Raw genomic sequence first — 25,674 nt, forward strand, 5'->3', positions numbered from 1 at the left:
GGCTATCTCATGCATTCACCATAGTTTGCAGTTCTGCTTTATCTCTCTGGGTTTTCCCTTATAAAAGTTTACCATGGTATTTTTGCAGTTTTTCTCCATTCTTTTCTATAGTTTATGCTGGGTTTGCCATGTTTGTTAATACACTTTACCAGACCTCTCTGTGCTTTACAATGCTTCCCTATGCTTTACCAGACCTCTCTGTGCTTCACAATGCTTCCCTATGCTTTACCAGACCTCTCTGTGCTTTACAATACTTCCCTATGCTTTACCATGCTTTCACTTTGCATTATTACACTTCACTATGTTTCTAATAAGGGTTACAGTGCTTACCTAGATGCTGTGCCATGCTTGGAAAAAAAATAATAATAAAATTTCAGAGCCGCTGCCAAACCATGAGAGGAGCTTCCAAGCTAAACAGCAGCAGAGGGGAGTGTAACGCAGTGCCTATAAAAAAGAATAAAAAGACCTTTCTCCCTGGCCTCGGCTCAGCTGCTCCCTGGAAGCCAGCTTTGCAACCGTGCTTTATTACAGCAATCTTTTATAAGTGCACCTTCATGTTCAAAAATGAATGTCAGTCTCTGTTTAGCAAGTATTTGGTGCCCTCTGGTGTTCAAGAGAAGCATTGAAATTGTCTGTCACAAATGGTTTGCGTGAGGTATCTTCATTAAAACCAAAAAAAGTATAATTTTTTTCATCTCGTTTTTTTTTTGGAGGGGGGGGTCAGCTCTTAAATAATACCAATAAATGAGAACAAAAAGATCAAACAACAACTGAAACAATGAATTCATTTAAAATAGCTTTTTATTTTTTTTATTAACCACAAAAGCACAAACTACAAAATTCCAGATTATTTTATACTAATCTTCATTCATAAACTGCATATAGAAACCGAGCAATTATGGAGCCGAGTTCTTCACTCCCCAGAAACTTGCATTGAAAACATGGTTGAATTGTTATCTATACAGGAAAAAAAGAAATATTTTAGAGAAACTGAAAATGAAATTTGAAACAGATTTTAGGCACAGGGTCTAGAACGAGCACCTGTATCTTGTGTTATTAGCTGGATAGATGCGATTGATAAAGCATACAAACACCCCTCCATCCTGTCACATGCAGTAGAATAAAAAAAGAAAAATCGATAAGTGAGCTTGTAGAGAAATCCTTTACAAATCTGGAGTCCGCCTTGTAATTTATAACAAATGAAACGCAGCACAGACCGAAGCAAAACAAAGCAGGGGACAGTGCGCACACACAGAGGCTCCTCAGCATTTACTTATTTAGCAGATGCCTTTAAACAAGACAACTGCAGAGTCACTTACAACAACATCTCACCCGAAAGACGGAGCACAAGGAGGTTAAGTGACTTGCTCAGGGTCACAGTGAGTCAGTGAGTGAGCCGGGATTATAACCGGGGACCTCCTGGTTACAAGCCCTTTTCTTTAACCACCTGACCACACAGCCTCCTCATAATGATGTTTTGCAAATGTTTCTACTGTAAAATTCATATACTATCAGGTGGCACCCAAACCAAAAAGTCTATAGGAGGCTGGGAGTCCATTATCAAAGTTCGGAGACGATAAAAGGCAGTTATCGTGTTCACCGTGCAATGTGCGTCCGACAGACAGACAGACACACAGACAGGACTGGCGTGCTTGAGGAATAAGGTTACACATTTTGAATGGAGGACCCCAAAAATGACTGAGAGGATCCTACGATCCTGACACGAAAGGCTGGTGTGTTTGACACGTTACCTCACTTTGCTCTGTGGTTAATAAGAGACGAGCATTCGTTCAACACCTGAACTCCAGTCAGACTGGGTTCTGGGTTCTGGGTTCTGGGTGCTGGGAGAATCACTTAGTAAAGAGAGACACTCACCCCTTGCCGTGGCAGCGCTGAGCCTATTGGGTCTCATTTCCTTCTCCACCTCGATATCGAGACGTTTCTTGAAGCAGAACCAAAGCGCCACACAGGCTGCAGTTTTGACAGTCAGATATCCCACCAGCACACAGAACAGCACAGAGTCAGTGAAACAGCCGTCCAACAGCTCTGTGCAGGAATCCCAAACAAGGAGCGGATGAGACGAGAGCCAACACACACACACACATACACAGACACACACACACACACACATACATAGACAGGCTGACACAGACACACACACACAGACACCCACACAAATACAAACACACTCTTTCAGACACAAGCAGATACACACAGACAGACGTGCACACACAGAAGCAGACAGACAGACACTCTCACGTACACACACACAGGCAGACACAGACGCACAACAACCTACATTTCGGATGCCAACAATGAGTAGCACCTGCACAAAATTTAAAGATAACATGTCAGAAAACATCTGCAAAGATTTCACAGGACTGTATAACAATCAAGGAGGAGCAAGAGGACAAGAATTGCAAAATAAGGGACTCCACATAACATCCATATTACAACTCTGAGACTGCAAGAAGCGAAATGTTTCAGCTAGGGCGTTCTTCAGTGTGCCGATCAGGAATTGTGCATGTTGGCACACACTTACGTATACAAACCCGATGAAGGCACTGGCCGACTTACTTCATTCCAGATTTACCTGTGACTGTGCTGGTGTGCAGCTGGTAAGGGTAGACTGCTTTTGGAAATCCTCCCTCTAGCAGGGCGCAGGTCCACTCTCCTCGCTGTACATCTGTAGGTACCTCCAGGGTCAGGGTCCTGTTGCCTCCCTCCTGCCCCGACACAGCCTCCCTGCCCTCCCAGTCAATCCAGAGCAGCCTGGTCGAGGCAGGGAGGCTGGAGGCAGTGCAGTGTAGAGACACGCTGCTGCCTTCAACAGCCACTGAGACTAGAGGAGAGAGAGAAAAGAAGAAAGGAAGGGGAAGAGGAAGAAGGAGCAGTTAAGTTAATGCTGCCAGTCTTATCCTGTTATTGTGCTCCTCACTGTTTTCCTGTGTGGAGCACTTTGGCCCTCTGCATCAAAATCAATTCCCAATTCCAATTCCCTTTTAATCAATTCCAATCATTACTGATCCAATTGCAATTTCAAGCGTTCTGTTAAGATGAGCTTCTCACAGTGGCAACAAATTACTTCAACTGAAGTCACCGGTCAGTCAATGAAATCAGCTTCCAATGAAAGCAGCTGAACAATCACAACAATATGTCTCTAAAATTTCAATTCCAATTCCTTCGAAGGAATTGGGAATTGATTTTAAAATGGATTTGGAATATTAGCAGGCTTAGTTGGCTTTAGTTGCAGTTGGAACAAAAAAGAGACAGATACACTGTACAACCAAACCCAGTCCTTACCTTGAATTGTTATTAAGCGGTAATCCATCTCAAACGTTCTGTAATTATCTTCACGGTCTCCTCCGGTTGTGTATTCTCCCGCATCTTCAAACAGTACCGGTGAAATCTGTATACAGGATATTCCATAGTGACTGGATTCCACATAGAAGGATGTGCGGTTTTCAAAGTGCTCTGATGTTGTATTTAATTCATATCCCTCTACGTGCGCTATTGTTGATGGTTCATAATGTGATGATTGTGGCACCCAGTATACTGTATATCGGCGTGAAAGGAAATGAAAGTAACTGTAGCTTAATCTTGGTATCACAAATTGACTTTCCGGCAAACTTGTTCTGTAGAACTTTGATCGTAATCGATTTCTGTAGCCTCCTGTCAAAAGAAACACACTGTTTACAAGCTATTACTTTGTTACTTTCCTCCCATGAAAATAAAGGGCACATCAATGCAATGAACTCCAATTAAAAGCTGTACTACTCCGCACACATACAACGGAAGGGAGTTTTATTTCCTTAGTTCCTGATTTTTTACATCAATGTTTTTTGTTTTTTTTTTTAAACCAACCCTTGGATAAAAATGGGATGACAGCATAGTGGTTTAGATCAAATTACCAGTTATATTATGAACCATTCTTACTGTTTTAAATTGTATTAAGTGTTTATAAATATATATATATATATATATAAAGATCTAAAACAAAAAACAGTAACGATGCACATACTCATATGGAAATCAGAATAAAGGTGCACTGATTCACTCTGCAGCACAGTCCCGTTGTATTGCAGTTCACAGCGGCAAAGCGCTGAGAGACGTTTGCAGTCCTGCCTCATGATGAAGTACAGTGCGTTATCAAACCGCAGTACTGAGTTCTTCTCTTCATAGACTCCGTCTGTTTTCCACGCGAGGCTGAAACTGTTCGGTAACAGTTTAGAGGCTGAGCACCTCAGTGTAACATCTTCAAAATCCCTTCTATAATATTCCGATGATGTAGAAACTGAAAGAGACAGAATGGAGTGAACCGCCAAGACAGCGAATGAAGAAGGATCATGTTTTCAAAGCGTGTACTTAGGTCTTTAACTGCTATTTTTTGAAAGAGGTAAACACCTTTTTTTTTTTTTTTTTTTTTTTTTTTTACAAAACTAGAACTAAAAAGGAAGCGATATCTCTCTTTTCAACATTAACATGAATTTTCTACTTCCAAAAAAAACAGACGCCTTCAAAGCCCTGAATGCTTTACAATTAATCTCTGAACCATATCTGAGTTAGCGTTAATTAATGAAATGAAAATGGGTCAAAGCCACCAACCTTGCAAGCCAACCAGTTCATACCGAGCCAGAATCTTAGGACCTGGCGCGATTTGTCTCAGGGTGAAAGACCCGGCGCTGTCGAACCTGGGTCTCTTTATCTTCAGGGCGCAACAGTCTCCGAACTCCAGGGCTGCGTTGAAACCCGAGCTATTGAAATAACTAACAGAGCCTCCGGAAAACTCAGCCGCAAGCAGCGTGACGCTCCGGACCCTTCCGTCATGGGACCCCCAATCCCAGGACACCGCCGCGGCAGCCGGGTGACCCGTTGCGTTTAAAACCACCTCACTGGTGTATCCGTTAAAATACAGCACCTCCGGCTCCACCTCTGTAGGAAACGGTTAAATAAAGATTGGGTATGCTGGGGATAGAGAGGCATACAGTAATGCACTATTGCACTACTAATATGTCATTGTATATATAAAGTTGTTGCATCATATCTCAGATTGTATTTAGTAGTAGCCTATTGTTTGCACTTACTGTAAACTACACTGTATTTAAATATTAATCTTGCATTGTAACCCTGCACTGCCCTGTCGCACCAAGTCGCCTTGGATAAATAAACAGGAACAGCAGTCTCCGGTTTGATTGACAAGCTGTAGAAATCAAACCACTGGATGCAGACTGACTGCTTTGAATACACTTTATGAGGACACTGAACAAGTTAGAGAACAAACAGCACTATCAGCACCAACGCATGTAGTCTACTAGAACATTTCAATTACTAAAACGTTATATATATATATATATATATATATATATATATATATATATATATATGAAGTAAAGTTTTCTTGCAAAACCCTGATGCTCACGTGATGATCACGTGTGTTCCTGTACACTACAGCAGAATTCAGGCAAAAAAAAAAAAAGTCTGCAACAGTTTTTTTTTTAAAAATGTATGGAGCGCCTTTTTGTTTGAAATGTAATGCCTGTAAACTGTAAATATACAGTTAGGAAAATAAATACAATTCGACACCGCTAATTACAACTTCTCTAAACGATACTAAAATGCGCAAATACGGAACCTGCTAGAACACAAGCTGTTAATGGTCCTAATCTGCGCGATGTCTCAGACAGTGTTGTACAATATAACCCTGCGTTTATAAAGCAGGCTCACCTTCAGTAGCTGGTGCCCGGATGAACAGGCTCTGCAGAGTCCACAGCTGGAACAGCCAGCGCAGCATAGCGGTGTTCAAAGAGTGCTTTGTTTCTTCAGAAGTGACTTGACCCTGCGGGGTAACTTCTGCGATTGTCTCAGAGGATAGACTTCCTCTTTATAATAAAAGCACAGTCAAAAATAAAAAAAACGGTTTCATGTCAAACATGTTGGTTTCATCGGTTTGCAGTGTCAAAACGGGTTTGCACATTTCTGATGATATCTTTACAAACCAGCAAAGAGTGTTTTTTGAAAGGAAGTATATATACACGACGTTTCAGACAACTGTGTAAAATGTGTTCAGAAGTGACTTCTAAAATATGAATATTGTTCAGAAGTGACTGTTCTAAAATATGAATATTGTTCAGAAGTGACTGTTCTAAAATATGAATATTGTTCAGAAGTGACTGTTGTAAAATATGAATATTGTTCAGAAGTGACTGTTGTAAAATATGAATATTGTTCAGAAGTGACTGTTGTAAAATATGAATATTGTTCAGAAGTGACTGTTCTAAAATATGAATATTGTTCAGAAGTGACTGTTGTAAAATATGAATATTGTTCAGAAGTGACTGTTGTAAAATATGAATATTGTTCAGAAGTGACTGTTGTAAAATATGAATATTGTTCAGAAGTGACTGTTCTAAAATATGAATATTGTTCAGAAGTGACTGTTGTAAAATATGAATATTGTTCAGAAGTGACTGTTGTAAAATATGAATATTGTTCAGAAGTGACTGTTCTAAAACATTGATATTGTTCACTAGAAAAATTGTACAGGCAACTTTTTATTTTATTTTTTTTTTCTTCTGGCAATTAAGCAATGTTCACCGTGTGAATGGGTCAACTTAAAACTAGCCACAAATTCTAAACCGTCTAGATTCGCCATACTTTGTGAACATTGTTTGAAAAAATGTAACCCTTCTATTTATGTATTTATTTATTTACCGGTATTTGTTATTGTAAAAACATTACGCTGAAGGAACACATAAAGCCACTTTTTCAGGTACAGTCTCCACTGGTGTGTCCTGTAGCGGCCTGAAACCTATAGTCTCCTGAAACCAGGTTCCTAAACCACAAATACAAACACAAATATGTATAAATACGGTGTATAAATACGAAGCGTTGGGAAGTTGGCTCTTTTGAGCAAAAACTATATATATTTTGTGTCCCACATGTTTCTTACCTGCCCCTGGTTCAACGGTAACTTCAAACCATTCCAGACCCGAGACCTCGATAGCGGGCCCTCGGCTTTCCACAAAGTGAATCATTACTATTATTTACAGTAAAAAAAAAAATAAAAAAAAACTGACCCGAAATTGTATATTCCATAATAACGATACAAATTAAATGAGGTACTGACAGTAAACGATATAAAACACAAGCTCTGTGGTTGGGTTTGAAACACGAAAACAGTACAGGACTCCCGTTACCTCGCGCACCTCAACGACAGATTCAAATTCAAACCGTCGCCCGCCGAGGAACGTCACCTTCTTTCGTTGCCATGGCAATTAATTCGGCGTTAGCCACGTGGCTCACTCTGGTCACTTATTAAACCTGGCGCAGCATTACAAATGCCAGACACTGTGTTTGTAATGCTTTGGTCATAATGTAGAACTGTATCTAAAGTATATATTATTTTTTTTTTTTTTTTAACAAAATCCGATGCGCAGGTATCCTGTCTGAAACCGCCCACAGCTTTGCATCGTCATGCACCAGTCACTTGCTGGTATGCATGTCGTGCATTTGGTCGTGGATCACGTTTATTGTCATATACCATGTTAAGAACCACTCTTCAGGAAACACAGTGATTATTTCAACCCTGAAGCTGCAGGAACACGAAGCTGCTTTGTGGCTCCGAACTTGGAGACCCGGTTTCAGCCCGCTGCACGGCGCACCGGGGGAGACTTGGGGTTTGATAGAGCAGCGAGCCTCAAACTAGGTCTCCTGGAACCAGGTTTCAAGCTCCTGAAAAAGTGGCTTCGTGTTCCCTCAGCTTAACACCCGCCACAAACAGAAGCCTTGAATTAATCAACAAGCTCTGATGGGCTGCGAATTTTTATTTTTATTAAGCTTAATATCTTTCTTCATTTCTTTTAATTAAGAAAAGCAATGCCACTTTCTAAAACACACTTGAGTCAAAATATTATCACAAACATACAGGCATAAAAATATATGCCATCTTACTTCTGGGCGTGCAATTAAAAAATTCAATTTGTCTATTAAAGGTAAAGTCATTTTCATAAAATCAATTTGGCTATTAAAGGTAAAGTCATTTTCATAAATTCAATTTGGCTATAAAAGGTAAAGTCATTTTCATAAATTCAATTTGGCTATAAAAGGTAAAGTCATTTTCATAAAATCAATTTGGTTATTGAAGGTAAAGTCATTTTCATCATCAGTGCAAAGTTCCCATTTTCTAATGAAATAAACTATTCAAGGGCTTTGAGTGTCAAATGATTAGTTTCCATCATGTTTGTATAATCTCATATAAAACGCATCTTCAGTTAGTGTGTGTGTTGCAATGTTAATCAGATCAGTACTTAACGGTACAGCTTTTAGCCCTACATATCAGTATATTCGACAAGTCCACTGATGTCTTGAGTGTACTTATCTTTCCTGTACTACTAATCAGGGAGGCTGACACGGACCGTGTCGATCCCTCGTTTATTTCACTGCATAGCCTATCACATGGGGTTTGATCAGCGGCATGAGCGGAGCCTGGATGTGTCGGAGTTTCAGCTCGGAGAACTCCGCTTCCTCCAGCTCCTTCCAAGTGGCCCTGGTCAGCTCGCAGCCGTCTCCGAAATAATACCACAGCGGCTGCAAGACGTGCTGGAAAGCGTGGACCCAGGTGGACGGGTCTGCAATCACGTGCTCCATGAAGAAGAACGCGCCTCCCTGGAAAAAAAAAAACAACAGAACCCGCGCTTGCAGGGTGACGTTGTTAAGCTCTGACCAATGGCTTCACAGCCTTTTCCGTCCTGAGGATGACGTAAAACCTAGGTCCTATTGCAAGTGACTCTGCAGCAGCAGCAGCAGGTGTTGATGCATAGTTCACGCCCTCTAGTGTATGCAACTCGCTTTGGATAAAAGCGTCTGTTAAATTAATACTCTCTACTGTCAGTGGTTTCCAGTTTGCACCTTTAGTAGCTACACAGGGACGGAAATAAGACTCCCGTTGCCCAGCCGGTTCACCCATTCCAGGTTTTAATACCAGCTTGATTAGCCACAGTGTGTGCAGGGAACAAGCTCGGGTGTGTCCGATTCAACTCACAGTGAAACCTGGAATGGATCAAATTGCTGCGCAACGGGAGTCTAATTTCCTTCCCAGTAGCAGGCGGACCACAGGTTGAAAACCACCGATCTAGACCAGAGTTTCTCAGCATTTTTTTTTTTTATACCACTTGTAAAGCAACCTGGTATCCCTGTATACAATTTACTTCCGAGAATATTAACTGTGGTGCCAGTTGTTTTAATAGGCTGTGCTAAACTGGCAGAGAATGACTAGGAGGGACAGTTCAGAGGGGCACACGTTCTTAACAGAGCGAATTTAAACAAACTAGACTGCCCTATAAAAGCACGAAACCAAGGTTTTTAAAGGGCAGTGGCAAGCATCAATCTTATTTGCACAACCTCCAGGTTCTCAAACCCACACCGGTGTGTCTGCGTTGTTGTGCAACGCTGCGTACTCTGCAAACAGAGATCAAAAGTCAAAACCGATAGGCTTCATTCCAACCAAGAAACCCATTTAAAAAAAAAAAGAGTTTTCTGATAGTGTGGTGTTAATTTAGAGGGGGGAGACTGTAGAGAGTTTTGTTCAACGTGCTTCGTTTTAATTTGATGCTACACGCCTCCCTAATCATATTTGAGCACGTTCACTTCAATGCGTTTGCTTGTTGTTTGAGTTTTGTTGTCGTCAGATGTTCCTGCCAGTATGGTTTTGAGTGAAGGCAGCGTTGTTCTCATTTCAAAACAGGCTAGTTGATTTTTCTTTAAACATTTTTAATTTTCTCTTAATGATAAAAAGTACTCCACGTTATTGAATTGTGAGTCTGAATACACTGTGTATGGAATTACATGCACACAACACGTGTTCTCATAGTTTTTAAAAGAAAATTATATTTGGTACTTAACTCGCCTACTTAAGACTCACCTCTTCAAACAGCACCTGTAGAACTCCTCTGTTTGTATCCTGGGACACTATCACCCTTCATTTAAATGTGCTTTATTTTGCTCTTATCTGCCCCCTATTTTACTGCATTTAATCCTGTACTTCAGAATACTGTAATCTGCCAAGTGTTTATTATTATTATTATTATTATTTATTTCTTAGCAGACGCCCTTATCCAGGGCGACTTACAATTGTTACAAGATATCACATTATTTCACATTATACAGATATCACATTATTTTTACATACAATTACCCATTTACACAGTTGGGTTTTTACTGGAGCAATCTAGGTAAAGTACCTTGCTCAAGGGTACAACAGCAGTGTCCCCCACTGGGGATTGAACCCACAACCCTCCGGTCAAGAGCCCGGAGTCCTAACCACTACTCCACACTACTGCCTGTAGTATGTTGTATTTAATCACATCCTGATGTAACTATCACTATTACCTGCTGTATTATTGAATTGTGGTTTGTCACACTTGTACTTTGCTTGAACAAAAGTTATAGTATTTCTTGCTCTTATTGTATTACTTGTATTGTAACACTTGAAATGTATTTGCTTACGATTGTAAGTCGCCCTGGATAAGGGCGTCTGCTAAGAAATAAATAATAATAATAATAATAATAACTAGCGCTGGTCACTCAATACAAACTAAAACACTTATTGTAGAACTACATTCTACTGTTGTTAATAAATGCCCGTGTCCGTATTACTTACCCGCTTCAAAACGCGGCGCACTTCTTTGAGTACCGCCTTAGTGTTTCTGACCGAGCAAAGGACCAGGGTGCAAACCACCACATCAACCGACCCGTCCGCTATCCCTTTTAAGCTCTCCCCAGGCGTCACCACGAAGCTGTCGAACTTCAGGTGGCTGTTTTTGGCGAAGGCGCTGTGGAGATACTTGTCGAAATTGGGATTCGGATCCGTGCAGATGATTCTGCAGGACGCCGGGTAGAATTCAAAATTCGCCCCGCTGCCGCATCCGATTTCCAGCAGGAGCAGGCTGCCGCCCGGGGAGGAGAACTGGGACAGGTTGCTGAAAAGGTCCTTTTTGTGGGCGTGCATTTTGCGGTTGTAAGTGTCGGCGATTTTGAAAAGCAGGTACGGGAAGAATTTTTTGTAGTAGCGGTATATCCCGACGAGCTCCAGAAACTGGAGAGGCAAACTTAGGATTTGGAAAAAAACCGTGAAAATAAAAATAAACAGCCCCATGATTCAAAGCCAGGGTCTCGATCTACACAACTGTGCGTTTCTGAGGCAGTAACTCGAGAGAAAAGCGCCTGTTGCTGTTCTTGCAGATTGTAACCCGGAAGGTAAGCGGGCTAGGGAGTCCAGCCAAGCTCGGTAATACCCACATGCCACCAATAGGCGGCGCTGGTGAAACAAAAGAATGACAGAAATTAATCTACAGCTCTGGCCAAAAGTTTTGCATCATCACCCTGTAGAATGAACTAATTTCGCTTCATAAAGTCGAATGAAACCTGCTGAATAATGTTACGTTAACATATTGAATTACACACCGCGTTGTAGTTTCCCATCTACTTATATAAAAAAAATAAAAATAAAAAAGTGACATTTCGGATTTTGAAATCTAACATGAAATACTGCTGTGCTACTATTGTGGCTTCTGGTAGACTTTTTTAAAATGTTTTTTTTGTAGTTTATTTGTACATGCTAATAAAAGATCTAAATTAAAAAAATAATAATATTAATAATAAATAAAAATAATAATAATAATAATGTTTCAATCCTAAAATTCTAGGTGATGCTAAACTTTTGGCCAGAGCTGTACAGTGCAATATTTAATCCTTTATTTAATCCTCAGTTTCTGATAACAGCAATAGTATTTGTTTATATATATATATATATATATATATATATATATATATATATATATATATATATATATATATATATATATATATAGTACACAGATAGCATGCTATCCCATGCATTTACTATAGTTTACCATGGTTTGCCATGTTTTTTTATTCTGTGCTTTCGCTCTACAGTCTTATTACACTTTGCAAAGAGTAAGAGACTCAAACTGTATCCGTACACAGTCTCAATAATGAAACACAAGCAGGGCCTGGTGCAGTTCCCCCACATGTCCACACGGGGGAGCCTGGTGCTGTATTGAGCGAGCCCAGCCCCTCCTCCCCTCTGCTGCATCAGCACTAACCTGCTTGCCGCTTGCTGCAGATCCTCTCTTTCCTGGAATGGATTCACGGTTATTCCTCATCATTTCCGCAAAGCTGCGCCACTTGCTTCCTTTCAATCTTTGCTTTTGTTTTATTTAGTTTTTTTTTTTTTTTTTAATCTAGGAAGCATTAATTTTTCCGACACCTGGGTTAGTAGCACAGGCGCTGGGGTTGGAAATTTAAGAAGGAATTGGCATTAACTCGGGGCGTTTGAATGGAATGGCTGAAGCCAGGGTGGGGCTACAGGATCTATATTCTGTGTTGCCTCCCCCTCACTATCTCCAGCACCCTTTTTAAACAGCATGTGCTTATTCTAAAGCCAGGAGCTGTACACTGTCAGCTATTGGCGACACTATGTCATAGTACAGAATGGGAGAATCCTCTCTCGTTGTTTTTATAGATGTGTTTAATACCACATGCCTCCCTGAGAGGTGTCTGTGCGTTCGGCAGCTGTCTCTGAGCAAATAAACGGCTGCAGTGTTTCTATAGAGACTGTCGCTGGGGGCTGACCGTTTTGCACACTATAGTGAGGTATGTTTTAAAACACATAGGCCTACCAAATTTCTATCAACATAATAAACCCAGACAAGGAGACTTGCAAACCCAGCGCACACACTTCACTAAAGGGGCCGGGCGGGCACCGATACAAGACAGCAGCGGTTTATTGAAGAAGGCACAGTTACAGGAGGAACATCAACAGCTTTGTATTTCCTTAGACGAGTCGGTTAATGAAGAACGCTCCGACCAGGATCAGCAGCAGCAAATCCAGCGGTGTCCAGCGCACAGAGCCGAGAGAGCTGCCACTCTGAATACTCACAAAACTGCGCAGCCAGCCCACGTAGCGAGCCGTGCGCACGTACACTCCGGGGAGCTTTGCTCTAGCGCAGCCGGATCCGAAACTCGTGATGCCCGATAAGTAGAAGCGATCGTCTTCCTCATTAAAGCACTGGAGGGGACCCCCGCTGTCCCCCTGCACAGAGAAAACAACCCTTAACACGGCTGGCATACTTCATAAATCAGTTATCCATACTCCTCACCATAAGCGTACCTCCACCAGCCCCAGCTCTCCTGTCTTACAGTAATCACACTGTGTGTGTGAGAGAGTGACTGGCAGAGAGCAAGCTGGACAACTTAAGGTTTTACCCCAGAAGACCCTTCGCCTGAGCACTGTACCTGGCAGGTGTCAACCCCTCCTTCTTCGAAGCCAGCGCACTTCATGTTGTCAGTCAGGAAGCCTCCGTACCAGCCTTTCTGGTTACAGGTGGAGAGGGGGATAGAGCCCACCTGAGCCTGCTGCAGCGTGTCTGACCCCGTCCCTGATAGAGCCCGGAGAAGGGGAGGAGTTTAACACGAGGGGAGGCACATTCTGTTCAAGCTCATTATAACGCTTAGCCCCTTTAGGATTAGACACGCGTTCATACCTTTGAAGGACGTGTGCCCCCACCCGCTGATGAAACACAGGGAGAGCTGCAGCTTCTCTACTGCCGGGGTCGGCCAGCAGACAGGCTGCACGTAGTCGCTGTAGACAAAAGGGCTTTTCAGTTTCATCAGCGCCAGGTCGTTATCGTTGGTGCTCTCGCTGTAGCGGGCGTGTATGAAGATCTGGCTCACCTGGCGGATTTGAACGTTCTGATCAGGGGCGGATAGCTTACGGAGCCCGGCCACTACCCTCCAGTAATCGGCATTCCTGTGGGGAGGAAGCAGGGCTATAGAGACTAGCAGGGGTATAGAGACTGAAAGGGTTTTAGAGACTGGCAGGGCTATAGAGACTGGCAGGGCTATAGACTAGCAGGGTTATAGAGACTAGCAGGGCTATAGAGACTAGCAGGGCTATAGAGACTAGCAGGGCTCTAGAGACTGGAAGGGTTATAGAGACTAGCAGGGCTATAGAGACTAGCAGGGCTATAGAGACTAGCAGGGCTCTAGAGACTGGAAGGGTTATAGAGACTAGCAGGGTTATAGAGACTAGCAGGGCTCTCGAGACTGGAAGGGTTATAGAGACTAGCAGGGCTATAGAGACTAGCAGGGCTATAGAGACTAGCAGGGCTCTAGAGACTGGAAGGGTTATAGAGACTAGCAGGGTTATAGGGACTAGCAGGGTTATAGAGACTGGAAGGGTTATAGAGACTAGCAGGGTTATAGGGACTAGCAGGGTTATAGAGACTAGCAGGGCTCTAGAGACTAGCAGGGCTCTAGAGACTGGAAGGGTTATAGAGACTAGCAGGGTTATAGAGACTAGCAGGGCTATAGAGACTGACACTAGTCCTGTCAAAGTTCCAGTTCATTTCATCTTGTGTATGGAAGACTTTTTACCTGAAAGCGTCTTTTAGAATGTGAAACATGTTTTATATTGAGATCCCCACTGTAGATGCCAGTTAAGACATTCTGTGCAGTGTTATTAGCATCAGGTACCTGCACACTGTCATATAGCACCTATCTATCGATCTCTCTGTACATACAGTATACGGGGGAAGCTCCCAGTCATACGTACTGTAGTGAACTTGGGAAGCAGTGAGCTGCCGTGGCCACCCAGCTGCTGTTTATGATCGAGCCCCCACAGACGTGGCTGTGCTGTTTGGAGCGATAGCGGTAGAACTGGAGGCTGACTTGCCACGGCCAGGCGCCAGGGGGCGCATTCGTGCCACCAACTATCCGAGAGCCGCCGGGCACGTCGATCAGCGGTCTCTCTCCACAGCTGACTAGGAAACAACGCGGCAAAGAAGTTATATCTGAACGGGCTTGAAAAACCTCGAAAAGGGTCAAACTGTAGGAAGCATGGACACAAACGTTTCGACCAGTGCAGCACACAGAGGGTTTACATTCACAAATTACACTGCCGAAAGTACTAGACTGCTGAAGCCACTCTCTCTAAACTGAGCGACGTGTAGTTTTAACCCTTTAACCCTTAAGGGCCTTAGCATTCTTAATTGAGCGTAACAAAAAACTGTAACAAAAAGAAAAAAAAAAACAAAGGCAGACATTTTAAATACATAAATGGATTTGCATTACAGCAAAACCCCTCTCCTCTTCCTCGACTCGTTCAGAAACATTCAAAGCACAAGATCACTTAACGTTTGCCTAAAGGTTGTTTTGATTTTGCACGAAATCAAACCACTGTAACTGAAAATCAGTGTTCTCAAGCTGGAAGATTTCCAACAGTGACGTTCACACTAAAACGAAACAAGCCGAACGATGATCACACGTTATGAACACACTCCCGCAAGGACAGCCTGCCGTGAGATCAATTTCTTAAGACAGGAAGTGGTTCTGGCCACTAGGTGGCGTGCCAGGAACACGCGAAAACTGCCCCCCAGCGCAGGAAAGTACCAGGAAACGAATGCTATTTAACTAACCCGTTTGTCTGCCCTTTGTAAATGTGTTTGTGTTTTCCCCCCCGCACTACCACTTAGTTTAGCTCAGGTTTTAATTCTATATTTTTCAAATCTAAATGTAACTCATTCACAACAACACCATTTAGTAAACAACTTTTCTAAAAACGTCTCGTGTATTATCTTACTATTTTAAATTAATTGCGTGTGACCTATAAAAGTCATCCGTTAAATTACATCACGTAACGTGGCTATTTTGACCATTTCCAGTTCCAGTGGTTTCATAATATGCACAAGAAATCAAAACCACAGCAGCAATGGGGGTGTTCACATCGCCCCCCGTAATAAAGCCGCGTGTTTCATTATTCTTACACGTCACGTTCTCTGTCGCTTCCACTCGAGTCCCGCCGCACGCCGCCACCACGAAATAAAACAGAAAGACACGCGACTCCATTCCTCTCAGAAACCGGGCCGCCGGTCACCTCAGCCTGGCCAACACAGACTAAGCACCGCTGAAACGGCTTTTAATAGGGCAGCGGTTTGGCCGCTGTGGTTTGTGACAGGTAAGTGCGTAGAGTTGTGTCTTCAAATGATATCGGACAGCCTCACCGCCGGGGAGCCGCTCAGCACATATTTTCTTACAGTCGGCACTAAAAGTCGTCTGGCTAATTTCTTTTCCCATCTATCTATCTATCTATCTATCTATCTATCTATCTATCTATCTATCTATCTATCTATACAGTATATACAGTATATACAGTATATACAGTATATTACCTCTAGTATTACGTTTTGCTGTGCTTTTACGATAAAACGTGTATAAGGCGCGCTCGCCCTCCCCCAGCCCATAAAAGAAAAACGACGCCACGTTTTAAGAAGGAGTCTAATTTAGGAGTGAAAAGTTGCCCAGTTGCAGCCAGTGCCAGCACGTGTAGCGGGTTCCTCACAGTGGGGGTGAAAAAGGGCCGGATAGTGCCACTTATTCTCTCTCTAAGTGAGGCGCTTTCCATGTATATTCTCCTGGGTTGTTTTTTTTTTAATGCGTCTGGCTTTGTTGATGGTCCTGACCCCCTCCTCCTCCTTCCTCCCATCCCCATCTCTCTTTAAGAGCTGTCATTAAACCTCCCATTAAGTCCGATGATAGCAATGGAAAGCAGGTCTGTGGTCACTGGGGTGGCGGTCAGCCTGGATGATGATGATGATGATGATGATGATGATCCACGTGAAGGCTCGCTGTCCATCCAGAGAAAACCAGCGACCCACCTTGTGAAGCTCGGCCATTATGCATGACAATTAAAAAAAAAAAAAAATGCTGACCACATATCAGCATAGACAGAATTTCCTGTTGCAAATTTCCTGTTGCACAGAATTTCCTGTTGCAAAGCAGTTTCACCCATTCCAGGTTTTACTACCAGCTTGATTAGCCCACAGTGTGTCTAGGCAACAAGCACAGGTGTGTCTTATTATTAAACTCCTTGTAAAACCAGGAATGGATCACACCGCTATGGAATGGGAGTCTCATGCAGGGATGCAAGTAAGACTCCTGTTGCACAGCAGTCTCACCCATCCCAGGCTTGATTAGCCCCAGCGTGCATAGGTAACAAGCTGAGGTGTGTCTGGTTAAACTCATTGTAAAACCTGGAACGGATCACACCGCTATGTATGGGAGTCTTGTTTCCATCCCCGCATTACTGATCACAGTATCACAGTTAAATACATGATGCACTGTGGAAACTTTAATACTCTACTTCTGAGATGTGTAAAGCCTTTATTGCTGTATGTTTTATTCAAAGGCTTATGGCTGATTTTTTTTCATATTAAATATTTAATATGACAAGCATGTAACAGAGGCTGGATGTTTATTGTATGGTACGGATTGCGATCAGCGTGATCGAACCACTAATCTGAGCAGGGAGTGGATTATCCGGGTTCTGCTGTCCGAGCGACAGGCCATTGGGCTGAAAGTGTGCAGAGTCCAGCAGGACTATTATTTAGACGCTGAGCAAGCTCCTGGTTTAAATGAAACACTGCTCCAGCCTGTCAAAGGAGCCTTTGAACAGAGGCACCCTTAGTGCTTTCCGAAGCATTAAAATACAAAGGTTAAAACAAAGAGCAGAGTATTAAATATTAAAAGTACAGCGGATCCGAATGAATACTGCACAGCACGGCCTTGTCCAGTTCAAACCCTGCTCCGCTGCGGTAGGGCGGCATGCAGTGCACACAGCAGGGCACAGATGTTTGAACCTTTTGTGTAAACGCTTGTCGCTCCTGGTTTTTGTTTTCTTCTGATTTCTCGATTTCTACATTCATTTTAACACATTGCTAGCCCTTATGTTTTTTTTTTTTCTTAATTTCTGCTATCACTGAGTGTAGCTATTAACAGACACATTTCTCATTGGAAGTCACGGACGATATTTCAGAGGTTTCTAGTATTGTTTCTTTCTTAATCAAAAATGTATTTTTCAAGGACAGGAGGACATTCCTAGTTTATTCACTTAGTTAATTATATGTCACTTTCAGGGGTATCTTAATAATAATAATAATAATAATAATAATAATAATAATAATAATAATAATATTTTATACATGCATACACTGTGTATGGGATGTGCAATGTGTTTAAGCTAAACATTTGTGGGTAAAAATCTGTTTATTTTTAGAGGTCAAATTCTGGGTATCTATATATTGATTGGAAAGCCAGGACTAGGTGCAGGGCTAGTGAGAGTGTCTAAGCCTGATATATATACATTTTTGTAGTCCTACCTTCTCTGAAACACACACACACACACACACATATATATATATATATATATATATATATATATATATATATATATATATAATGAAAACACATTTTTTTGGAATTAAAATAAAAGGTTTAAATGATTAAAATATCCTTTATTTCAGGACGTTATGGACTCCTTCTTCCGCTGGATAAAGCAGATTATATATATATATATATATATATATATATATATATATATATATATATATATATATATATATATAGGTGGTATTTTCTATAGAGTTATACAGTAAAACGTCAGGCTCTGCCATTAGATACTCTACAGTTCAGCACAGAGCTCTTACTCTATGGGGTACAGTGTAAGCGCCGCGGCTCCCCTGTTAGTGGAGAAGTGAAGTGAGTGTGTTAATGGGGCTTTGATTTGATTCCGCAAAAGCTGCATTGCTTGTAAATTTCATTTCATTCGCCTACGAATCCATTGCTATCTAAAAACACTCAGAGTGCCATTACTAACAATTCCACAATTGGAAAGTTGAAGAAGGAGGAGGAGGAGGAGGAGAAGATGAAGACAGAGCTCTGGTTCACTGTAAAATATCAATTTTCTCGAGCCTGTTTTGAATATGATCCTGTTATAGACGGATAAACTGAGAGTCCTATAGCTGTGATCCTGTTATAGACGGATAAACTGAGAGTCCTATAGCTGTGATCCTGTTATAGACGGATAAACTGAGAGTCCTATAGCTGTGATCCTGTTATAGACGGATAAACTGAGAGTCCTATAGCTGTGATCCTGTTATAGACGGATAAACTGAGAGTCCTATAGCTTCTGAACCATCAGACCCAATAAAGGCCTGACGAGAGATTCCAAATTCGATGTGTATTTATATACAGAACCCTAAACAGGGGGTTGTGGTTCCGTAGATGAAGAATCCACTTGTGGAACCCCTGATGGTTCTGTTAGAACCAGTGGAACCAGCTACATGAACACACAGAACCCGTATAGAACAAGAATTTCAGAAGAAAAAATTTAAAAGAAACATAATGGTCCAGGGACCTTTTTTCATTTATCTTGAGCAAGCACTTATTATTATTATTATTATTATTATTATTATTATTATTATTATTATTATTATTATTATTATTTTATTGTATTTATTTTCTCTCCCGAATCTGAGCGAAAAAAAAAATCCACAGTCCCTAGCCGCTTGTGAGTAAGGGGTCATTTGCAGACGCCCCCTAACTTTGTGCTGCGAGTCATCAATTATGCAGGCAAACAGCACGCACCGCGAAAGCAGGAACACAGCACCAATATGGCGACATCCGCAGTTTCTCCACTAGGTTTCCAACATCTGCAATCCAGCAACGCCTTTCGGGGTTTGTGTTAACGCTAAAAATAAAAGTAAGTGCACCTTTCATTTTCTTAAGCGACAGGGCATATTTTTTTTTTCGCAAGTGATGCCCGTTTTGGCAGCCCCTGTCTCAGGTATGTTCTGCCGCAGCGCAATTTTCCATCCGGCATCCCTGTCTGCATCTGTGAACCGGGTGAATGGCAATCTCTCCTCTGTGCTGGGAATGCAGACGAATCCCGGACACGTTGAAAAAAAAAACAAAAAAAAACGCGCTGGTCGCTCGTTGTTTGAAACGTCCACGAAAAATGGAAATGGGGGCTTTGAGTTAAAATAAATAAATAAATAAATAAATAATGTTTTTTATATCAAGGTGTTGGCCTGCGGTACGTGGGACGAAATACTGTGTTAAAAACGTACGACCAAAAAAAAAAAGGTATATATATATATATATATATATATATATATATATATATATATATATATATATATATATATATGAAATCTGTTTTTATTTCGAGGTTAAATGCACGTCGAACTCCCACGGAATTAAAAGGTGATTTGATGAGGCTGTAGTCTTTTAGGTTGACAGTCAAAAACCCCCCGAAATGCTTACCTGTGTGTTTGACTTTACATAATACCAACCCATGCAGTGGAATCTGAACCAGTGATTTGTATTGGGCTTGGTTTACCGTGTCTGCCTCTGATATATTGCAAGCAAATAAAAAGGATCATCCGTGAATCGTTGTTAATCAGATGGGATTGTTGGTTTTTTTTTCTCTCTCTCAAAGGAACACAACAACAAAAATGTATTTTAAAAAAAAACCCAAGCTTGGTATGTTAGTGTTAGCAGGACCGCGTTGTCAAGCCGCGCATACGGGTGTGGTGCATGGACTAACCGGGGTGTTTATAATGCACGGTTATTGGCTGCATGATTTCAAAACGCTATGCCAAATTAAAAAAAAAGACCATTATCATGTATCAATATGCCGTTTGTGTGTGTGTGTGTGTCTGTCCTCTGTCTCTCTACCCAGCCCCCCCCCCGGAGATGGGGGTTTGTTAGAAATAGACTCTCTGATCGGACCAAACACATCCCTCCACTGCAGTATTTTCTTAGCCGTGGCCCATACGATTGTTTGAAAATATCGATTCGAGAAAGTGGGAAAAAAAAGACTGAGCAATGTATTTCTCTCTATTGTTGTATATATATATATATATATATATATATATATATATATATATATATATATATGTATATGTATGTATGTGTGTGTGTGTGTGTGTGTGTGTGTGTGTGTGTATGTATTCATCATGGGCGTTTAAAACGCTGGGTTTTATCGTGTACCCGCGGAGATTGAGGGTTAGGGTTTTTGTTTTTTTTAAAGCACTCTCGGGTCTTTATTCCCAAGTACACTTTAGGGTAGGGTTGAAAAAAAAAGAATTTTCCAGGCTTGGACAGGCAGGCCCGGTATTGCTTGTGTTTTCATCATATACATGTTGAGCACTAATCCCACGAAGGCTCGGCTTTCTTCATTGTATCATCACTCACACACACACATTATATATATATATATATATAAGGGAAAGTGTGTTTGAATAGGCTATATTTATACGAGTGGGGGGGAATTATTTCCCTAGTGAAATAATTTACACGTCCCAGTACAATCTATTATTATTATTATTATTATTATTATTATTATTATTATTATTATTATTATTATTATTATTATTATTGTGAGACTATACCTGATTCTTATATTTAGTCTCACTGTGTAGGTGCTTTCTGACGCCAGTAGTGTTCTGTTATGTAATCCGATCACATTATTTGGCCTATAATGTAATTAAATAATCTGCAGGTGTATTGCTGGCACGTTGAAGCATTATCGCGTGTGTATGTGATGTGTCCTTAAACGATTCAGTCTGATCAGAAATCAGTGAGCGTCGGTATTCACCCAAGAGCGATCCCGCTGTACACGATCTGTGCACCCGCTTTGTTTTTTGATGGGTCAGCTTGTTGGTTTGTTTTCTTCGGTCAATCGGTTCTCGATTATCCACGATGCATCTACACATATATATCTGCCTGTAATCCGTGGGGTTTGCTGTCAGTGGGCCTGGTCATTATGCAGCCTACCGATCTGATCAGCGTGTTATCTCTGTGGCTTTGCATTGGATCCTGTCGCTGTTATAAATATTTCAACGCCTTCGTCCTGCTGCACTTGTGTTCAGTCGTTCGTTAGTCAGATGTGCCGCTCTCCAGGAGGCTCCTGCTGTGGGCTTCTCGCTCCTTCTAGCCACAGTAACACACACCGAGATTAAATACAACACGGGTATCTCCTGTGTTCCCGGATCGCTTCGTGTCTGTATCGCGTTCTGCTCGTCTCCACAGGCGTTGAAACCGGCATTTCCAGTGGTGCTGAAACGGACAGCGCCAAGAGAACGTCGGATTCCATTACAGCTGCTAGTACAGAAACACAAGTCTGCGGGGTCACAACGCTGTACACACACCCGCGTTTAAAAGCGTCGTTTAATCATATATAAAGCTGTTTAAAAAAAAAAAAAAAAAAAACACACTGTGAATAATGAAGTCCACGTGGAGTCAACGCCACTGGCAGCGGAAATAATCTGTGAAACCGGAATGGTAGACATGAATGTCGCTTGAAGGGGAAACGTAAGTAGTGTTGTTTTTTATGTGTTTGTTTTAAAGGTTTGAAATTTGACTGACGCTCTGCTTGAATGCTTGTTATTTCTCAGTGCACCCCGGCCTGTATCGCGTGTGGTTTTATTTCAATGTCATTTTTAATTCGGTGTGCGATAAAGATCCTATATTAATATCTGTAACCATGTGAGCAGGCAAGGGATGTGCCGTGTGATCTGTAAATAACAAATCAGGGAGGCGGCCTAGAGGCCTTGGTTTTTATTTGGATTTTTTTAAAACAAAATGAGCTAATCCCCTGGTAAGATATATTATTTTATAGCCCATAGAATTTGTTTTTCTGACGCGGTGTTCTTTTCAACGTAACCTGCAGGACTTAATCGGGTGTGGTGCCTTTATTTTGAAGAAGAAGGAAAAAAAAAAAAAACACAGACCAGTAATTAAGCAAAAATGCGTTGATATTTGTGTGTGGATTTTGATATGACAGCGGAGGAGGAATCGATGTGTGTCAATCTTGCAGGAGGACTCGGGACGCGGGACTGGGGGGTGCTTCCGAATCGACCCCACTTGACTCACTGATCGATTGTTTCTCCCTGCTGATGTGGCTGAAACGTCTTTGGAATCTGGAAATAAAACTGAATGGATAGTTAAAAGATCGAATAGATGGGGGGGGGGGCAAATGGAATGGCGAGGATTGAGCGTGGAGAACCGGCGGACGGCTGGTAGCATTCACTCCCTGTTGGTTCTCTCTGGCTTGCACATACACTGTAGAGCTTCCTAAAGAATTTACGACATATGTAAAAAAAGATGATAAAACGACAAAGCGGTAAATGAAGGGGGGGGGGGGGGGAATTGATTCAGTCCGTTCTGTATCAGATCACATCTGAACAAAATAGCCCCCCCAGGATTGGATTGGAAAGAGGGTGCAAGTTGCCTGCAAATGCGTGCACTGCATTGTATTAGCAAGGGCGATTGCTTGCAGGTGCAGCATAGCGCGCTGGTCCTAATATTACAGCCCTGCTTCTTGTTACACAGACAGTATAGGCCCCGTGGAGTTTTTTTTTAATTTTATTTTACGAATCGGCATAAGCGGGGCAGCACTTCGTATGCGGCTGCCCTTTTCCATTCACGTATCCGGGCGTGTGTAAGGGCAGCCTCTGTCCATTACCGTACGGTTTATTTTTTCTGTTTTACTTTCAGGGTTTTTAAATAATGTCTTTAGGCCGGGAAGCCGCAATCCTTTGCATAATGCATGTGGTTTCTGTAGCCCTAAATCCGATAGGATGAGGTGTACACCACGTTTCTGTATGGATTACTGGCCAAGGAAAGGAGCAATGTGAATTGATTAAATACATGCGTAAAGAAATAAAGAAATGCTTTATCTATCTATCTATCTATCTATCTATCTATCTATCTATCTATCTATCTCTATCGATCTATGGTGCTGTTAATGGTGAACTGAAGGAGTATCTATAACGTGATTAAGTGCGGCTATGTGACTGTAGCGTTGACACGGCGATCAGACGGGTGGATCTGAACTATAATATTCAGGATTATTTGATGGTATCTAATTTTTTGTTTCAATGTCGTTTTTGTGTATTCTATTTAATTGTTAATACAGTTTAAAATGCATCAGACCGATAGCTAGCTAGACAATTACATCATGTTTGTGTAACTGTGTTATTACAGGACAAGATTAGAATTAAACTTCTATCGGCATTGTTGGTATGATGGGTCTGGTTTAGCATACCCTCCCCCAGGAGCATACAGCTGATCGGAAACGCTTCTCTGCTGTTTGTTGTCAATGGTGTTTATTTGGAAAGTACAGCATGTGGTTTGTTTTGCTTTGCTTTTAATTGACATTTACAATTCCAGCGATTTGATAATTATTAAAAGCACAAACCAAAACTTAAAACGAAACCATACAATTATTTATAGAGAACCATTTAAAGCATCTGTTTACATGTTTTTTGAAGCTGTTACGTTGAATCTGGATGATGCGTGCTGTAGTTGCACTGATTGCATTGAGGGGCTGCTGAAGTTAATTGTGTTCAGTTTAGACATTCAATGAATGGCTGGATGTTTAGTAGCATTAGATTGCTTCACTGTGATTGGTTCATTGGTAGCATGAGATTGGTTCACTGTGATTGGTTCATTGGTAGCATTAGATTGCTTCACTGTGATTGGTTCATTGGTAGCATTAGATTGCTTCACTGTGCTAGACCCTCAGGTTGACAGCACTGGGTAGGTACTGTAAGCGTGCTCTGTGAAACTGGACACAGACTTAGACAAACACCTTGACAAAGTGCATCTACTATGGAAATAAGACTCCTATTGCATAGCAGTTTCACCCGTTCCAGGTTTTTATCCAAGCTCAGCCACTGTGTATTGGTAACAAGCTCAGGTGTGTCTTATTAAACTCACAGTAAAACCAGGACTGGATCAAACTGCTATGCAATGGGAGTTTAACCACCATCCCCGGTTATGATTTGAGTCTTTTTTTTTTTATGAACTTGCAAATTACTGCTTTAATGTCAAAGAGGTGTTTTGATTTTAAATTAATTAAATCACAGCAGGGATGGAAATACAACTCCCATTGCGTAGCAGTCTGATCCAGTCCTGGTTTTACTAGGAGTTTAATAATAAGACGCACCTGAGCTTGTGATCTAGACACTCGGGTTAATCAAGCGCGTAGTAAAACCAGGAATGGGTGAAACTGCTGTGCAGTGGGAGTCGAATTAGGAGCTGGGGCTTTGTGTGCTCTAGGCTGTAGTCTTGAGTGTATGGTGTGCATCTTCTTGTGGATAGCTCCTAATAAAGTAGTTTGTCTGAGTGGCCAGAGGGTTTCCTCTGCGTTTTCTAAATGTTTTTTTGAAATGCTATATGTATGGGGGGAGGGGGGGGGGGTGTAGGAAACCACCCTGGAATTGATTTTTTTGTGTAAAGAGCTGAAAGGATGCTGTGTGATAATCAGCCGATTTGTAGTTAAGGTTCCCCGTGCAGTTTGAACACAGATTCTAATCATTTGAAGATGAATCTCTTCTTGCTCAGTTTTACGGGATGTGTTTGCACTGTGACTCCTTTGCTGTGCAGCAGGTGCTGTTCGGATCCCACGTTCATCGACTGTAGCGTTGCTGGGATCCAGGGGGGTTTATCAAGGATGTGCTTTCAGAATTGAAACCGACATTCAAACATCCTTGAATGTTAAATTCTGCTGGAAAGCCAGCGTATAGCTTGTACCGCCTTACAGTAAAACAAAAACATGTTTTAGATGTGAGATAACCCTGGAGGCACGCCTTTAAATGACCTCTTAAAGAAAGGGGTGGAATGCGCTCCAGCAACGTCAGGGACTCTGGAAATCCCACCCTTAAAAATGAATGGTAACCAATAAAATGTTCCTTTAAGAAGCTGTTGGCTATATCACTTTTTAGAATATGTGTTACATCCACGTTTTTCAGC

The 25,674-nt window shown here is 41.7% G+C and overlaps 4 protein-coding genes and 1 long non-coding RNA gene across 6 annotated transcripts in view; 2 read left to right on the top strand and 3 right to left on the bottom strand.

The window, feature by feature from the left end:
- Positions 1-783: 783 nt before the first annotated feature.
- Positions 784-7,603, bottom strand: LOC117967000 (uncharacterized). Of its 2 annotated transcripts, XM_059013435.1 has the most exons (8): positions 6,950-7,603; positions 5,725-6,832; positions 4,606-4,932; positions 4,022-4,294; positions 3,304-3,672; positions 2,594-2,842; positions 1,876-2,046; positions 784-957 (listed from the first exon to the last, which is right to left on the bottom strand). In XM_059013435.1, exons 2-8 carry the CDS (start codon positions 5,789-5,791, stop codon positions 914-916), a joined length of 1,500 nt encoding a protein of 499 aa, XP_058869418.1. In that variant the 5' UTR covers positions 5,792-6,832; positions 6,950-7,603; the 3' UTR covers positions 784-913. The 2 variants fall into 2 exon arrangements, with proteins under 2 accessions (XP_058869418.1, XP_058869417.1); XM_059013434.1 differs by having other exon boundaries at positions 5,725-7,603.
- Positions 7,604-7,909: 306 nt separating this feature from the next.
- On the top strand, positions 7,910-8,159 carry LOC131720930 (uncharacterized). The gene is made up of 2 exons (XR_009319771.1): positions 7,910-7,991; positions 8,106-8,159. It is a non-coding gene; the product is annotated as an uncharacterized LOC131720930 (long non-coding RNA).
- Positions 8,105-11,294, bottom strand: LOC131720929 (N6-adenosine-methyltransferase TMT1A-like). Its single transcript, XM_059013436.1, has 2 exons — positions 10,658-11,294; positions 8,105-8,664 (listed from the first exon to the last, which is right to left on the bottom strand). The coding sequence occupies exons 1-2, from the start codon at positions 11,150-11,152 to the stop codon at positions 8,431-8,433; spliced, it is 729 nt and encodes a 242-aa protein (XP_058869419.1). The 5' UTR covers positions 11,153-11,294; the 3' UTR covers positions 8,105-8,430.
- Positions 11,295-12,803: 1,509 nt separating this feature from the next.
- Positions 12,804-16,751, bottom strand: LOC117400941 (acrosin-like). The gene is made up of 5 exons (XM_034001302.3): positions 16,640-16,751; positions 14,633-14,840; positions 13,563-13,828; positions 13,315-13,457; positions 12,804-13,111 (listed from the first exon to the last, which is right to left on the bottom strand). The coding sequence occupies exons 1-5, from the start codon at positions 16,749-16,751 to the stop codon at positions 12,854-12,856; spliced, it is 987 nt and encodes a 328-aa protein (XP_033857193.3). The 3' UTR covers positions 12,804-12,853.
- Positions 16,752-19,516: 2,765 nt separating this feature from the next.
- Positions 19,517-25,674, top strand: part of LOC117401048 (sodium channel protein type 8 subunit alpha) — a gene marked incomplete in the record, with an annotated part of 60,279 nt that continues 54,121 nt past the window's right edge. The window contains 1 exon segment of the mRNA XM_059013437.1: positions 19,517-19,615.

The sequence above is a fragment of the Acipenser ruthenus genome, chromosome 45 (assembly GCF_902713425.1).
Source record: "Acipenser ruthenus chromosome 45, fAciRut3.2 maternal haplotype, whole genome shotgun sequence".
Taxonomy (NCBI): domain Eukaryota; kingdom Metazoa; phylum Chordata; class Actinopteri; order Acipenseriformes; family Acipenseridae; genus Acipenser; species Acipenser ruthenus.